Source organism: Miniopterus natalensis, chromosome 3, assembly GCF_054644295.1.
Source record: "Miniopterus natalensis isolate mMinNat1 chromosome 3, mMinNat1.hap1, whole genome shotgun sequence".
Classification (NCBI taxonomy): domain Eukaryota; kingdom Metazoa; phylum Chordata; class Mammalia; order Chiroptera; family Miniopteridae; genus Miniopterus; species Miniopterus natalensis.
In genome coordinates, this window is record NC_142083.1 from 100,406,088 (window position 1) to 100,419,357 (window position 13,270).

Genomic DNA, 13,270 nt, shown 5'->3' on the forward strand with positions numbered 1-13,270 from the left:
CTGGATCCTGTCACCTTGTTTTTATTATTTATTATCTATAAGGTGGCTGTGGCTGATCATAACGCCCTCCTGGGTACTGCATTATAAGTACATGTTTGTTATTGAAAAAGTAGAAAATACAGGTGAAAAGAGTAAAATACTAATAAGCCTTACCTATGTCCCATAACCGTGATAGCACCACTGTTAACAGTTGGCACATGCCCGTCCACTCTTCTTCTAGGCACGGATGTTCCCACACATTCCAATTTGCAAACTTTTAACAATAAAATTTAGAAATGAAAAGATACTTTAATCCTTCTAAGATAAACCATGTGAAATTCATAGACACCTATTTTCTAAATCAAAAATTGACAAAGGATGGAAGACATTTTCCATCATTTAGGGCTTGAGAGTAAGCTTCTTGTTAAAAGGATCAAACCGAGAGCCTGGGGATAATGGGCGTTTTTGAGGATGCTGGTAAGTATTGTAACTATTTATAAATAACATCAGTAACCACCAGATGAGCAACAGAACGGTACAGTCGGCCATTTCTGAGGAGAATGTTGAATTTTGTCACAGATAAAGTGTCAGCATTAGTAATTCAGTCATTACTTAAAATGTATCAGGTATTGAGATGTTTCATTAAAGGTGAAGGATTGCAAGGAAACCGCCAGGTTTGCAATTACGTTTTCATTAGAAAAGGGGGACACAGTTATGCCTAATCCCACCGTGCAAACCTAGTATTTCAATGTATTTCCTTTCAGTTTTTTATGAACGTGCATTCACATGTATTACTGAACGTTTGGCTTTTTGGATATAAAATCATCCAGGTGGTCCTGTTGCGTGGTCGTTGCTAATGCCCATTGTAATAGGCGTCTGCACCCATGTCCTTACGGCGGACCCTCAGTTTGGGTCTCTTTCTACCCCCCCCCCCACTGTTTTGGTTTATATGCGGTGTAGCGCTGCTGCTGCAAATAGTTTGGTGCACAAGCCGCTTTTACTTCTCAGGAGTTCTTTTTTTTTCTGTTTCACATAATTCGGTCACATTTACTGACCAAGGGGTCTGGACATCTTTATAGTTCTTATTATTTAAAAAAAAAAAAAAATCGTTTTAGCCCTGGCCGGTGGCTCAGTGGTTAGGGCCCCGCGGTGGTGCGATTCCAGCCAAGGGCACAGCCTCGCTGCAGGCGGATCCCAGCCCTGGTTGGGGCGCGTCTGTCTCTGAAAGTCAATGGGGAGGGTGTGCTCCGGCGGGATACACAACAGGACGCCTTTCCAGCGCGAAGGCTCCCAGCGCGTACGCGAGAAGGCGGCCCGAAGGCCCCGCCCCGCGGGCTCACCGCGCCGCGGTCCCGCCCGTCCCTGGAACCCCGCGTCAGGGTCCCCCTGGCACAGCCTCCGACGGGCGCGGACTCCAACGGGGCCGCGTCACGACCGTCCTGCCCGGGAGCCTGACCGTCAAGCAGATGCGGCCACGTCGGTCCAGCTGCCTCGTGAACCTTTACTAGCAGGTGGTTCGAATCCGGGGCCAAGCAGCGCCCCGCCGCGGCCGCGGGGGGCCGTCCCCCGAGCTCACGCTCCTTCCCCCGGAGCTCGGGAGCCGCGGGACGCAGGCGGGGTCCGCGCCCGGGCCTGCGCGGGGCGCCCGGGGTCCCACCCAGCCGCCTCGGCGGGAGGCGGTGCTGCGCAGGCGGGCGCGCCCCCCGAGCCCCCCCGCGGGCCCCCTGAACCCCCCAAGCCCCCCCGCGCGCCCTCGCGCCGCCCCTCTCCCCCCGCCCCTCCCCCTCCCCCTCCCCCTGCTCCCCGCCCCTCTCGCCCCGCCCCTCTCGCCCCGCCCCCTGCGCCCCGCCCCTCTCGCCCCTCCCCCCGCCCCCTGCGCCCCGCCCCTCGCCCCGCCCCTGCTCCCCGCCCGCTGCGCCCCCCCTCGCGCCCCGCCCCGCCCCCGCCCCCCCTGCGCCCCCGCCCCCTCACCCCCTCACCCCGCCCCTCTCGCCCCGCCCCTCACCCCGCGCCTCTCTCCCCGCCCCGCCCCTCACCCCGCCCCTCACCCCGCCCCGCCCCTGCGCCCCGCCCCTCACCCCGCCCCTCTCGCCCCGCCCCTCACCCCGCCCCTCACCCCGCCCCCTGCGCCCCGCCCCTCACCCCCGCCCCCTGCGCCCCGCCCCTCACCCCGCCCCTCACCCCGCCCCCTGCGCCCCGCCCCCACCCCGCCCCCTGCGCCCCGCCCCTCACCCCGCCCCCCTGCGCCCCGCCCCTCACCCCCGCCCCGCCCCGCACGCCTCCGCCGAGACTCCGAGCGGCGGAGCGGGCACCGCAGGTGAGGCGCGCGGGCCGAGGGGAGGACCCGCAGGGCCAGGCGCGGGGGCTGCGGGCTGGGCTTCGCCGCGGGGCCTCCCAGGACGGGGACACAAAGCAGGCAGGGGCGGCAGGTGACGGGGGGCAAAGGGCGGGTACGGCGGCTTTAGGGTGCCGGGAAGGGGGGCGTCCGTGGGGGGGGGGGCTGAAACTTCCAGGAGAGGGATGCGACCCCCTCCACAGCAGCAGCCGCAGCAGCGACAGCTTTGTGAGGCGTCTCCGGCCAAAGCAGCGACCACGAGGCCGCTGGCCACTGAGTTTGCTCTGCGCGGTGCGGGCTTAGCTCTGGTCTGTAAGCAGGAAATGGGGAGATGCCGGGAAAGCAATGCATTGGAGAAAACTCTGAAAATGTTTTCATGGTCTTCGTGAGGGAGTTACTATTGCCATCCCCGTCGTACAGAGGAGGTAACGAAAGCCCAGAGAGGTTAAGGAATGTGCCCAACAGCACACAGCTAGTAAAGGATGAGAGCCCCGGCTCCTGTCCCTGAGGTGGCACCAGGCGCCTGGAGCCTTCGGTCTCGGGCTGCTGAGCAGAGAGGCCAGAGAGCAAAGCTGGTAAATGCCTGGAATCCTTTAGCTCTGCTTGGGATCTGGCCCTGACACTTTGTAGCTGTGTGACCTGGGGTAGGTCACGTGGCCTCTCAGAACCCGTCTCCTCATCTGTGAAATAGATAATGGTAATGTTGGCCTCAAGGAGTCTGCAAGAATGAAGTGACAGAGCGTGTACAGGGACACACACTGAGTTCTCTCTCATTCAGTGGTTGCTGGGTTCTCGTCACCAGGGAGTCAGGCTGCTGTGCCTCGGGACCCCTCTCCACCGCTTGCCTGGTGTGTGATCTCTGCACATCCACAGAACTCCTCCTGAGACTAACCCTCAGGGCTGGTAGAAAGAGCAGCTGGGAGGCAGGGCCTGGCACATGGTAGATGCTCAGTGAGATCATTTCTTTCTCTCTCTCCTCTCATTATGGGATCTCCAGCCTTCCAATGTGTTCTCTGGAGAGAAAGAAAGGAAGAGGAATGGCTGTGCCGAGTCTCACCTTCAGGGGCAGGGCGGGACAGGACCTCAGGCCTCAGGCCTCTAGTTCAGAAAGTGCTCATTTCCTGGAGCTCTGCAGTCCCTGGGAGCACGGCCATTCCATCACCAAGGTTAGAAGTAAAATCCAAATCCAGTTCCACCAGCCAGGTATCCTACCAGCTGGACAAGTTAGCTCATTTGTGTTTTAGTGATGAAAATGCTATCTTTTTTGAGGGGGAGTGGTGGTGGAAAATCTCCAAGTTGGTTTCTGCAGGTGCATATATATGTGTTCACGGTACAGACCTTAAATGGAGCTGCTTTGCAGACGGTAAAACTCCGTGTCATTGTGAATTGTTGGTTTGTGTCTGGAATGGGAGGCCCAGCAGTGGAGGAACCTCCCAGTATCTTTGCAAGTTTCATAGAAAATGAAATGTTTCTCATCCATAGGGTGAGCAACATGTCCTGGTTCCCCTCTGACAGTCCCAGGAAACCGGACAGTTGGTCTCCCTGCTCATCCAAATGCTTGTATTTTCTTAGGAAACTGCTCATTTAAGGTTCGTGGTTACTTTTGCGCTTTCATTGTAGGTTCCAACAAGGCAGCCCTTGCCTGATTTCCACCCTTTGGTCTGCTGGGGGGTGGGAGGGCGGTGGTTTGCTAGCAAAGGGGTGGGGCCCATGGAGAAAGCTATTGACTCCCTAATCTCCACTGCCCTGCTCCAGCCTTTCAATCCTTTTGGCCAATCTCCTAAAAAAGAGTGACCTAAAGGACTTTTAATTCAAACCAATGGGTTGGGGCTTCGCTGGAATGGGTGTCGGTGTCAGTAATTGTAAACTTCTCCGTAGAGTTAATGGGAGGCTGTAGCCAGAAATACAAGGAGCTTTATTGTCTAGGAAACCGGAGAACTGTGACTGAGGCCAGTGCCCCAGGGCAGCTGACCAAAGGCCAGGGAGAAAACAGGGCCCAAGGCTCTCCAGAGCCCAAAAGACGCAAACCCAGTAAGAGTTTGTGTGAGATTGAAAAGACCATCCTGGGCGCCGGATTGGTGGGTCAGAACCCATCTACAGAGTGCTTTGAAATCCAGTTTGGAAGGCTCAGCTTTTGGCATCTGGAGGTTTCAAAAGTTTGAGTTTGTTTTGTCCTGGGCAGTAGAATGAGCATAACTGTTTCCAAAGCTGAATGTGGAAGCCCCCTTGGGGGATAAAGAATCTATTTGCACAACAGGCTAGACAATACCAGGGAGATCTGTATGAAAGACCGCTTGGGCGCCTCTGGAATAGTCTGGAAAGACATGGCTGTGCATTTTGGGGTTCCCATGAAGTTCCTGTTAAGAGCGGGTATCCGTATTTGAGGTGTGGGCTGCCGGAGAGTCAGGCAAGCATTGTGTAATTGCCACACTTCATCTGACCTGACCCAGGAGCAGCTCCGAGGGTTCTCCCTCTCTGCACTTGACCTTGAGGACACCATATCCTCTCCTGTTTTCCTCTTGGCCCTCTGGCCACTCCTCTCAGCCCCCATTCCCGTTCCTCCTCACCTATCCACCCTCTTTTACTCAAAACACGGCAGTCTTTTTTGTTTTGCTTTTTTTTTTAAAAAAATTGTTAATGTAGAGAATTTCAAACACATACAAAAGTAGACACAAGAATATATGAACCTCATGTACCCATCACCCGGCTGCCACTGTCAACCCATAACCAACATTTTCCGTCTGTACCTGTCTCCCACCTGCTTCCTCCCTCTCGTGTTATTTCGAAGCCATCTCAGACATCGCATTTCGCTTGTAAATATGTCAGTATGCAGCTCTGCAAGGGAGTTGGCAGTTTTCAGCAAAGAGTAAGGATTTTCAGCTTTGTGGGCCACGGGGCTCTCCCTGCTTCCCAGCTCGGCTGGTGCAGAGTGAAAGCAGCCCCAGACAATGTGAAATGAATGAGCACGGCTGTGTGCCAATATAGCTTTCTTTATGGGCACTAACATTTAAATTTCATACATGAAATTTTCATGTCTGAAGGAATATTGTTCTTTCGATTTTTTTTTTAACCATTTAAAAATGTAAAAACCATTTTTAGCTCACGAGCCACACAAAACCAGGTAGCTGATTGAATTCGGCCCTTGGGTTGTAGCTTGCTGACCCCTCGTTGGAGAGGTCATCAAGAAGACAGGACCACGGTTGGCCTGAGAGCTGGACCCGGGCAGTCGGAGGTTCCTCACCTCCCCGGCATTGGAATGTACATTCCGCCACGGGTCCCACAGTTTTCAAGGATGCAGCCTTGAGAGAGCCATGTGTTGTTGGACCCTCTGGACTGAATATATGACTGAACCCCATTAAGGCCTCTGTATAAAATTTTAAGATTCTGGCGGGCGGGGTGGAGATCTCATCTTTGTGGCTGCCCAAGACAATCCCAGGAAGCACATTCTCTTGCTTATAAAACTGCCACCTGCCCATCTGGAGTGGCCTGTCTTTTTCTTCTTTGCCCTCCGCATGTGGGGCCAGTTTGCAAACCAACATCCCTCCTTTGAAAGAAAAGACTCCTTTAACAATATAACCACAATTCTGTTACCAAACTTAAAAATATTAACAATAATTCTTTAAAATCTCTAAATATTCAGTCAGGGCTCAGATTTCCCCAGTTGTCTCATAATTTTTGTTTTTATGGTTTGCTTTAATCGGGATCCAAGTAGTCTCTAAGCCGCTGATACAGCTAAGGCTTTTTATTTATTTATTTAAGTTCATAGTTCCTTCCTCTCTCTGTATCTCTTTCTCTCTTTGCAATATATTTGCTAAAGAAAATAGGTTGTTTGTTTTGGGGAATCGCCCAATCTTGATTTTGCTGGTTGTACCTGGTTTACCCAACAAAATCTTTTTTTTTTTTTAAATATATCTTTATTGATTTCAGAGAGAGGAAAGGAGAGGGAGAGAGAGAGAGAGAAACATCAATGATGAGAGAGTCATTGATCAGCTGCCTTCTGCACGCCCCCGACTGGGGATCGAGCCCACAACCCGGGCATGTGCCCTGACTGGGAATCAAACCCCCATCGCCTGGATCCTAGGTCAACGCTCAACCGCTGAGCCACGCCCAGCTGGGCCACCTGACATCTTAACAAAGGAAATGCGCTGGTCTCAGTCCTTAAACTCACCTGGTTTCTCCTCTCGGGCACTTTCCTGGTAGTCTCATCAGCATTATGGGTTTGAATAAGGGCTGAGTGCTCTGTATGGATCGCTCCCCTCTGGAGCTCTCCCCGGCTGCAGATTCGAAGACCAGAAGGCCCACTTGCTGTCTCCACTCGGATACCTAGGAGGCTTCTCAGGCTTAGCACGTCCACTTCCAGTGTGTTAGCTGTACCTTCAGAACACCTGCAGCACTCACCCATTTCTCACCCCCTCACTGCCATCCACGACTGTCATTGTCATCTCTTATTGGTGCTCTCTGCTTCAACCATTGCCACTCCGCAGCAGTCTCAACACAGCATCCGTGTGACTGGCCCAGGTTTAAAATGTCAGAGCATGTCTCTCGCTCTTGAGCTAATGTCCCTCCAGTGGCTCTCATCTCCCTCCAAGTAAAAGTCAAGGTGCTTAACAATGGCCTAATCTCACTTGTTTCTAGAACATTATTTCCACAGACATTCCATGATTTGAATTTTGAAAATGTCAGTCTGGCTTTTTTGTTTTGTTTAATAAACCCATATATAGAGAGCTTTATTTGTGTCAGGCATTGTTTTAAGTGATTTGCTATTTTTAAAAAATTCTCACCAGAGGATATGCTTATTGATTTTAAGGAGAAGGGAAGGGAGAGAGAGAGAGAGAGAGAGAGAGAGAGAGAGAGGAACATTAATGAGTTTCCTTCCATATGTGCCCTGACCTGGAATTGAACCCACAGCCTTTTGGTATATGGGGCGATGCTCCAACCAACTGAGCCACAGTGGCTAGGGCTAAGTGATTTACTATTAACTCATTTTATCCTCAGACGACACTATGATGTGGGGACCGTTATTTACCCCATTTTACAGATGAGAAAACAGAAGCCCAGAGAGATTAAGTAACTTGTGCAACATCACACAGCTAGTAAGTGGTGGAGATGAGATTCAAACCAGGCAGTCTGGCTCCTCAGTTCATGCTTTTCCTTTCTCCTTTGAAATGAACTTTTGTGCGGTGTAATTGACATTAAAATAAAAGACGTCTGCTTAAAGTGTACAGTTCAGTGATAAATGTATGTCTGTATCTGTATAAAAGCCACTGCAATTAAGATATAGAAATTTCACCCCATAAAGCTTCCTTGTGCTCTTTCGAAACAAACTCCTCCCACTGTCCCTCTTGGTGTCCCAGGCACTCCTGATTTGTTTTCTGTCACTGTAGGTTATTTTATCTAAACTAGAATTTCGTGTAAATGGAGTCATGCAATATGTACTCTTTTGGATTGGCTTTTATTTGGCATTACATTTTTGAGGGCATCCATATTCTTGCTTAAATCAGTTTATTTCTCTTTCTCTGCTTATAATACGATATTTTCCTTTGGGTGCTTTCCTCTCCCCAAGGCAAACACTAATCTGTTTTCAATCCTGTAATTTTGCAGTGTGTAACCTTCGTGATTGCCTTTCCCCCCCACTCAACATAATTCCCTTAAGGTCCATTCAAATTGCTGCATATCCATAATTTGTTCCTTTTTATTTCTGAGTAGTATTGCATGATGTGGACATACCACAGTCTGTTTAACCAGTCACCAATTGAAGGATATTTGAATCGGTTCCAGTTTTTTACTATAATGAATAAAGCTGCTATAAACATTTGTGCACAGGCTTTTATGTGAACATAGATTTTCATTTCTGTGGGATAAATTCCCAAGAGTGCAGTTGTTGGGCTATATGTTAAATGCATGTTTAGTTTTATAAGAAACTTATAAACTACTTTCCAGAATACCTGCACCATTTTATTTTCTCACCAGCAATGTCTGAGTGATTCAGTTTCTTTGCATGCTTTCCAGCATTTAGCATTATCACTTAAAAAATTTTTTTTTGCCATCTGATAGATCTATAATGATGTTATGGTTTTAATATTTATTTCCTTAATGACTAATGGTGTAGAATGTCTTTTCATGTTCTTATTTATCACCTGGATATCCACTTTGGTGAACTGTCTGCTCACATATTTTGCCCATTTACTAATTGGATTGTTTATGTTTTTTACTGTTCAGTTTGAGAATTGTTTATATATTCTAGACTGATTTTTTTTGGTCATTGGTGTTTTTTGGCAGTTTAATTATGATGCACCTCTGTGGTTTTTTTCATGTTTCTTCTGCTTGGGGTCTGTTCAGCTTCTTGGATTTGTGGGTTTTAGTTTTATGAAACTTGAAAAGATTTTGACCATTGTTTCTTTAAATATTTGTTCTGTCCCAGTCTTCTTTCCTGGGGCTCTAATTACATACATTTTAAATGTTTCGTATTGTCCCAGGGCTCTCTTAGATTTTTGGGGGGTCTTTTTTCACCTCTGTTTTAGTTTGGATATTTCCTAGTGCTATGATTTTCAAGTTCACCAATCTTTCCTTTTGCAGTGTCTAATCTGCTGTTAACCACTCCCAGTGTATATTTCATTTCAGATGTTGGATGTTGTATTTTTCATTTCTAGAAATTCCATTTGAGTTTTTTGTATCTTCCATGTTTCTCCTTAATATATTTATACTTTTCTCTACCTTCTTGAACCTACAGAGTATATTTATAATGGACATCCTTGTCTGTTAATTTGATCTTCTGTCATTTCTGGATCTGTTTCTGTTGATTGGGTTTTTTCTCTGGTAATGATGCATATTTTCCTGCTTCTTTGCCTGGTAATTTTTGATCGGATACTGGACATTTTGAATATTTACATTGCTGGTTACTGGATTTTATGATACTTCTTTAAATATTGTTTGGATTTTTTCTGGGATGTAATCCAGTTAATTGGAATCAATTTGATTCTTTCCAGGCTCACTTTCCTTAATACCCCACATGTTTGGAGATTTTTCCACTCCAGATGGTAGGACTTATTTTCTGCCCTGCGTGAGCTTGAAGGATTGTTCTGCCTACTATTGGTGTGTTTTTTCTAGAGTCTCAGGTTGCTTCTTACATGTATAGGCATAGAGAGACAAAAATTCAGCCAAAGACTCGGACATTTCTGCAAATCTCCAGAACTTTCTCTCATTGCAACTCTTTTCTCTCCAACTGTCTCCTCAATTCAGTGAGACCTGTGGGCTCTGTTGGGATTCTCCCTCCTTGTGCTGAGGTCTGGAGACCCCAGATAGTGAGCTTTGGGACTTACAGAGCTCAGTTTGTTTTTGTATAAAGGAAAACTTGAGTAGGGAATATCCGAGTTCTTCACCTCCTTCTTTGTTCTCTTTCCTGTGAGTCTTTCACCTGTGTGTCTCCGTTACCACTCACACAGAACACTTCACTTCTGGTCACCAAATGTGTGAAAGTCCCCCCCCCCCCCAAGCAGTTCTGTGAGGCTAGCTGGGTGTCCTACAACTTAACTAAATTCTGACACTGTCTATCTGGAAATAATATCAGACCTTACAGGTTAAGGGCTTAGTCCCACAAAGCCTCTTTTACCCCATTTCAGAGTAGGTCCCCAGGTTACCCCCAACTTCTGTCTGATTTGGTTATAGATTGGACCTCCTTAGGTGTGACTAATTTGCTAGAGCAGCTCACAGAGCTTAGGGAAATACTTCTGTTTACTTACCAGTTTATTAAAAGATATGATAAAGGATACAGATGAGCAGCTAGATGAAGAGGTACGAAAGGCAAGGTGTGGCAGGGTCCTGAGTCCAAGAACTTTTGTCATGTGGAGTTGGGGTGCACACCCTCCCAATGTGGATGTATTTGCTAACTTGGAAGCTCTCTGAACCACCTGCTATTGGGACCTTCCTCATTTGGGCATGATCAATTATTAATTTCCATTTCCAGCCCCACTCTGGAGCATCGGGGTTAGGGCTGAACATTCCAAGCTTTTAATCCTGGCCTAGTCTTTCTGGTGAGCAGCTCCCATCTGGAAGCCATCCAGGATCCCACCTAGAGTCACCTTAATGGAACAGAAGATGCTCCCAGTGCTCTTGTCCCCCAGAAAATTATGAGGATTTTAGGAGCAGGAACCAGTAACAGAGACCAATATATATTTTCTGTTATCTCCATTTCCCTTCTCTCAGGAATCTCAGTCTTGTGTTACCTGTTGTCCAATGTCTAAAAACCTTTGTTCATATATTTTGGGTGGTTTTATAATTATTTAAAGTAGGAGGTTTTATCTAATGCCAGTGACCCCATATCTGGAAGCAAAAGCCCAACTTGTTCCTTTCTATTTGTTAGTGGTGTTCCCTTGAATGGATATGCTGCGTTTCTTTAATCTTTCACCTGTTGTTGGACATTTGAGTTGTTTCCAATTTTTGGCTCTTATGAATGGAACTGTACAAGTCTTTGTATGGACATATGTTTTAATTTTTCTTGAGTAAATACCTAGGGATTGAATTCCTGGATCACAGAGTATCGTATATTTAACTTTTAAGACAAGATTGCCAAATAGTTTCCCAAAGTGGCTGTATCAGCAACGTATGTATAGGTTTCTTGCTTGCCCTGCCCAGTGTGGTTCAGTGGTTAGAGCGTCGGCCTGTGCACTGAAGGGTCACGGGTTCGATTCCAGTCAAGGGCATGTATCTGGGTTGCAGGTTTGATCCCTGGCCCTGGTTGGGGTGCTTGTGTGAGGGAACCAATTGATCTCTCTCTCTTTCCCTTTCTTCCCTCCTCTTTCCTCCCTTTCACTCTCTCTAAAAAAAATCAATGCGAAAAAAAAAGAGTTCTTGCTCTACATTATCGCCAACACTTGGTATTATCGGTCTTTTAAACCTTTAGCCATTCGAGTGGGTGTGTAGAGGTATTTCATTGTGGGTAAAATTTGCATGTTCTGATAACTAAAGATGTTGATAATCTTTAATGTGCTTACTGGGCATTTGTATTTTTTAAATAAAGTTTAAGTTTATATCCTTTCTCCATTTTCTCCCCTTGGCTGTCTTCTTCTAACTGAATTGCAAGAGTTCTTTTTATATTCTGGATATAAACCCTTTGTCAGATATAACAGAGACCGTGATTTTAAGCACTTCTCTTTGCTCGATTGAGGGGAATGGGGGAGAGATGCTTGTGTCTCAGAGTAGGATAGGGGTTTAGATGGAGCATAGTAGTTGGAATTTTAAAATTATTTTTAAAAAACTCTCAAGGGATTCTGAGTCTATTTGTCTTTCCCTTTTGTCTCCTGAATCTTCTTAATATATTTAATAATCAAACCTGAATTATTTCTATGCTTGAATTAATTACAGGAGGATGTCTTGGGAACCTGGGACATATGCTCTTCTCCTTTCCCTTTTTCTGAGCCATGGAGTGGCAAGTCTCAGAGTTCCAAATTCCAGGCAGGGTAAGTCCCAAGGGGGGGATGTCTGTCTTGGTTTCCACACATCTTAGGGGATGGCGCAGGGGGTGGGTTGGTTTAGGGATGTGATACTGTAGATATTCTGGAGTGTGTGTACAGTGTGCATGCCCGAGCCCATGCGTGTAGGATTTTCACGGTTATTCTAAGAGGGGTTTTCAAACCAAGGTTTTCTCACACTGGGCACATGTAGGTGAGGCTATAATTAAAACCCCCTATAATTTCCTTCACAGCTGATTTTTAGGGGGACTCTTCCTAACCCACGTTTGCATCTTTGAAGGTCACACAGTTCAATTCTAGTTATGCATTCATTGGCTCTCTTACAGATTTGCACCCGTTGTTGCAAAAAATGGCAGTGAGTATTTCTTTTTTTTTAACCCAAACGTCCTCTATTGGAGCTGCCAGTTTTTGGATGTGATACTTGACAGTCTCTCTTTGCCTTTTAGGAAGAAATAATAGATGGAAACTATCTGAATGGTAATGTCCCCACCGCCCCCGCTTGCTGCTTATGAGAATTGCGCACCCACCTGCCTGTGATCTCTCTGGAGGGCTCCTTTCTAAGTTGTCTTTTCATTTTGTTCCCATTGTAGCGTTGCTGGACCTCATACAGTTTCAAAGGTAACCTGCCCTAGAGGGGAGGGACGGGGGTGGAATAGATTTTTAATAAAAGTTCTTGGTGAAAGTCTCTTAATTGTAAAAAGTAACACATACTTACTACAAAAAATGTCAACCAAAGCACAAGCATGTTTTTTAAAAAGTAGACACATTTGTTCTGCAAACTTTTATACCTCTCTGGCCTAGCGTGGGAGCTAACCTTTATTGAGAGCTTGCTATGTGGCAGGTACTGTTCTAAGTGCTTTATGCATGGAAACACACCTGGTCCCCACAGGCACCCCAGGGTAGGCCCTACTATTCTCCTATTAGACAGAATGAGGACACAGGCCCCCCCGGGGAGGGTGCGTCCAGGCCATGCAGCAGGGACGTGGTGGAGCTGCAGTGTGTGTCCAGCAGCCTGGCTCCCTGCCCATTGCCTTCACCCTCGTGTCCTTACGGACTGCAGATGGCCGGTGGTAGGGACTGGACCCGAGGCAGGGCACTGGAGAGTCCTGTGGAGGGACCAGTGCTAGCAGATAATTCTGATACGGCGAGGACTCCGAGGAAGAAGAAACGGAGGCCGTGGGGCCTCTTGATAGGGCACCCAGCTTGCTAAACAGATCCCACTAACACTCCTCTCCCTAAGAGAGCTCCAGCAGATAGTTTTGGGTATATTCTCTCAGGCTAAAACATTTATTTATGTGCTTCCTCACTACTGTAACAAGAATGGGATTATGAAAGACCGCCTACTGGCTTACAGCTGGAGGCTTTGCCTGTCGTCAGCCACTTGGCCACATCTGGAAGCAAACTCCTGGCTCATCCCGTCTTATGGACGCGTGCCATTCCGCCGAGGGGATGTGCCACGCTTGTTGAGCTTCCGCCTGTTGTTGGATGT

General features: G+C 47.7%; 1 protein-coding gene across 1 annotated transcript in view; it reads left to right on the top strand.

Annotated features, from left to right (window-relative positions):
* The first annotated feature begins 11,673 nt into the window (after window positions 1–11,673).
* Window positions 11,674–13,270, top strand: part of OTOA (otoancorin) — a 51,915-nt gene continuing 50,318 nt past the window's right edge. Inside the window, 4 exon segments of the mRNA XM_087815180.1 lie at window positions 11,674–11,769; window positions 12,108–12,136; window positions 12,228–12,258; window positions 12,372–12,399. Of these exon segments, the coding sequence (XP_087671306.1) occupies window positions 11,679–11,769; window positions 12,108–12,136; window positions 12,228–12,258; window positions 12,372–12,399 (179 nt within the window). The 5' untranslated portion in view covers window positions 11,674–11,678.